The 3,867-nt window shown below is 31.4% G+C and overlaps 1 protein-coding gene across 1 annotated transcript; it reads left to right on the top strand.

Annotated features, from left to right (window-relative positions):
* Nucleotides 1–1,031: 1,031 nt before the first annotated feature.
* Nucleotides 1,032–2,616, top strand: LOC120154686 (zingipain-1-like). The gene is made up of 2 exons (XM_039166350.1): nt 1,032–1,511; nt 1,868–2,616. The coding sequence occupies exons 1-2, from the start codon at nt 1,094–1,096 to the stop codon at nt 2,455–2,457; spliced, it is 1,008 nt and encodes a 335-aa protein (XP_039022281.1). The 5' UTR covers nt 1,032–1,093; the 3' UTR covers nt 2,458–2,616.
* Nucleotides 2,617–3,867: the final 1,251 nt, after the last annotated feature.

The raw sequence follows: 3,867 nt of genomic DNA, 5'->3' as shown, positions 1-3,867 counted from the left end.
ATAATTTAATATACTAATCTCAGATTTCAATTCTATAAAAAAATATTATTTTTTCATTGAAAGCGCAAGTTATTCATGATATAGAAAGATTGTTAGTATTCGTCAATGAAAACAATTTAGATATTTATTTGTCAATTTAGGAAGTTTTACATATGAAAACAACTTAGATATTTATTTTCATAAAACTTATCTTTTGTGTTCATTAATTAAACCGTGATTGGTTTTTAAAATGTTCTATACTTAAATTCAAGGACAAATTGCATATTTCGTACATAAACTATCAGTTTTGGCCCGTTTCAGTACTTAAATTTTTAATTTTTTAAAATCATATCTAATATTTAGTTTTTGTTTCATTTCAGTACTCTACCATTAAAAACTTAACGCATTTATTATCTAAACTATCAGTTTTGGTCCATTTTAGTACCTAAACTTTCAAATTCCTTTTCAAAACTTAACGTTATATTTTGAATATGATACTAAAATAAAGCAAAAACTAAACTTTAGGTATTTTTAAAAAAAATGAAAGTTTAGGTACTAAAATGGGTCAAAATTGATACTCTAGGTATTAAACATGTAATTCACCCTAAATTTAAATAAGAATATTTTTAGGGTAAACTATGTATTTAGTACTTCAATTATCAGTTTTAGTACCTAAACTTTCAATTTTTTCAAAATCATACATAACGTTTAGTTTTAATTTCATTTTAGTACCCTACAGTTTAAATTTTAACACGTTTAATACCTAAAAAATAAGTTTTGGTCCATTTTAGTATCTAAACTTTCTATTTTTTTTTCAAAACTTAACGTTAAATTTTGAACGGGGTATTAAAATGAAAAAAAAAATATTTTTTTCAAAGGCGGGTTCTAAAATGAAACAAAAACCAAACTTTAAGTATGCTTTTGAAAAAATGGAAGTTTAGGTACTAAAACGGGACAAAATTGATAGTTTAGGTACAAAATGTATCAAAACTGATAGTTTAGGTACTAAATGTGTAATTTACCTAAATATATTTTTATTATAAATACCCAACGTTGGGTGCTGAGTTCTTCACAACTTCGCAATTTCTTACCAAAAGTTCCGGTCGTAAAAACAATGTCTGATTCAAACATCGTCTTGTTTCTGATTGCTGGGATTTTGGTATCTCAGGCGATGTCTCGGACAGTTCATGAATCCGCCATCGATGAACACGAGAAATGGATGGTTAAGCATGGCCGAACTTATAAGGACAGAGCTGAGAAAGATAAACGTTTCAAGATATTCAAAGAGAACTTTGAATATGTCCACAACTTTAATAATGAAGGTAATACGAGTTACAAGCTGAGTATCAACAAGTACTCCGACTTGACGCACGACGAATTCGTCGCGGCTCGTACCGGAGACGTCAATCCTAGCGACACGGTGGCTTCAACGGAAACGGTGTTTCAATATGCCGAGTTTACGGATATTCCGTCGAGCTTGGATTGGAGAACCGAAGGCGCTGTCACCGCTGTTAAGAACCAGCACAGATGCGGTAAGAGTTGGTGACTCCTTTGAATTCTTATTAGTTGATAATTTTATAGGTAAAGTACAAATTTCATACTCAACTTTCGTTTTGCTACTATTTTAATCACTTCATCGTTAAACACTTTACAATGTCATGGATAAATATTTTATTTTAAAAAATATGAAATGACCCAAAAATTTTCTTCATTGTTACGTTCGAGTGACCGGAATAGGAGTAAGATAGTTTTGTGAGAGTGAAACGAAAGTTGAGTGATGTAATTTGTAATCGACATTAATTTTATTTACTTTATTTTTGTGTCTTTAAAGTTACTTTTGCTCATGAATTAAACCCTTAAACCTACTAAACGTCATCATTTTGGTTAGGGTGTTGTTGGGCATTTGCAGCCGTAGCGGCGACGGAGGGTGCAACCCAGATCAAAACGCGAAATTTGATCTCACTGTCCGAGCAACAACTACTTGACTGCAGCGGCAACAACGATGGGTGCAACGGTGGTAGCAAGATATCAGCCTTCCAATACATCATGCAAAACAATGGATTAACCAGCGAAGACAATTATCCCTATCATCAAACGCAAGGAGCTTGTGACATGCAAAAGCAGGCATCCCAAGTCGCCGGTATCAGCAACTACGGAACGGTACCCCCCAACAGCGAACAATATTTACTCAAGGCAGTCTCGAACCAACCGGTTGTGGTCAGCATCGAAGGCAGTGGGATCGATTTTAGGCACTACAAAAGTGGTGTTTTTCAAGGAAACTGCGGGACCAAAACCGACCATGCCGTCACCGTCGTCGGATTCGGAACGAGTGATGACGGTATCGATTATTGGTTGGTGAAGAATTCATGGGGTGTGGAGGATTGGGGTGAAGATGGGTACATAAGGATGCAAAGGAATGTGGCTGACCCCCAAGGTCTTTGTGGGCTAGCCACTAAACCTGCCTATCCAATTGCATGAATATTCCAAGGTCTTTGCAATTTGCCAATGCATTGATTTAGGAAACTCATTTTCCCTTCGTTGTATTAAGTCAAGGTCTTTGCAATTTACGCCCAAAAATGTATCCGTTGGCTTATTTATCGATTAAATAAAAGGGTTAACTACATGATTAGTCACTTATATTTGTGTTTTGTCTATTTTTTCTCACTGATTTCAGAAAACATAATATATGATCAATTTCGTTTTTATTTAATTAAGATGTGGTCCCCATGAGTTAAATGCAGTTAAATATTTTGATATAATCACATATTTGGTCCATATTATTTACATAATCTCTCAATTTAATCCTACTTTTAATAAATTAAAATAAATTTAGATGACATGTAACAATTTTTAACAGTTTATCAACATATATCGGATTACATATATCGAAATTTAACAGGTTATAGTTTGGAGATTAAATTGAAATATTTAATGAGAATCATATTTTTAAAATGAAATAAAAAGATCAAAAATTTAGAAACTAAATATAGTCCTCCAACCGAATGATCACACATGACATCATTCAATTGGAGAATTAAATTTATTTAGTTTATTAAATTTAAGACTAAATTGAGAAAATATGTAAATAACAGGTCCCGAATATGTGATTATACCCACATCACCTAATCTGTTAACTGTTAACAACAATTAACCTGTGATGATCACATCTTAATTAATAAAAAAGAAAGTGACCATATCTTAATTAAATTAAAATTAAAATAATAGTATACAATATTTTTTGAAATCAATAAAGAAAAGCGGGCAAAAAAATATAAATAATCAATCGTTTAGTTAACCCTAAATAAAACGTCCACGTCAGTATTTTGGAGTATTCAGGAAATATCTATTTTCTTATCAAATTTAAAATTTTATTATTGAATTTTAATTTTAATTATTATTATTATTAATGTTAAATTTCATTTATAATTGTCCATTGAATATAATTCAGTAAGGTTTGATTGCCTAAGCTCAGCTCCAATGAATTTCGAGGAAATTAGGGAACCTTCAAGACAAAGACTTGACTTGTAAGACTTTTACAACAGAGTTGACTGAAAGGACATGCATAAAAGAGTAATTTTATTGAGTTAATTCCTTTATTTGTCCTCAGACTACGATACTCTTTCTAAATTAGTCCATAAATTTGTAAACATTTCAATTTCATCACTAAATTATGGTTATATTCTAAATTAGTACCAAATTTTTGAAAATTTTAGTTTAATCCCCAAACTATATCCTTTATTCTAAATTGACTCCTATGTTTTTCAACATTTCAATTTAATCCCCAATTGCATGAATATTCCAAAGTTTTTGCAATTTGCCAATGCACTGATTAAGGAATCTCAAGCCCTCTCTATTTTCCCTTTGTTGTATTAAATAAGGTCTTTGCAA

Source organism: Hibiscus syriacus, unplaced genomic scaffold (assembly GCF_006381635.1).
Source record: "Hibiscus syriacus cultivar Baekdansim isolate YM2019G1 unplaced genomic scaffold, ASM638163v2 tig00111146_pilon, whole genome shotgun sequence".
Lineage (NCBI taxonomy): Eukaryota > Viridiplantae > Streptophyta > Magnoliopsida > Malvales > Malvaceae > Hibiscus > Hibiscus syriacus.
The sequence above is the reverse complement of the archived record's forward strand: the minus strand, read 5'-3'. Positions and strand labels throughout refer to the sequence as shown.

What these genes read in the sequence shown, in the direction of transcription:
- LOC120154686 (XM_039166350.1), top strand. Translation starts at nt 1,094, where the DNA reads ATGTCTGATTCAAACATCGTCTTGTTTCTGATTGCTGGGATTTTGGTA. An exon ending in TAAGAACCAGCACAGATGCG is followed by an intron (nt 1,512 to 1,867) that starts GTAAGAGTTGGT and finishes CATTTTGGTTAG; the next exon opens with GGTGTTGTTGGGCATTTGCA.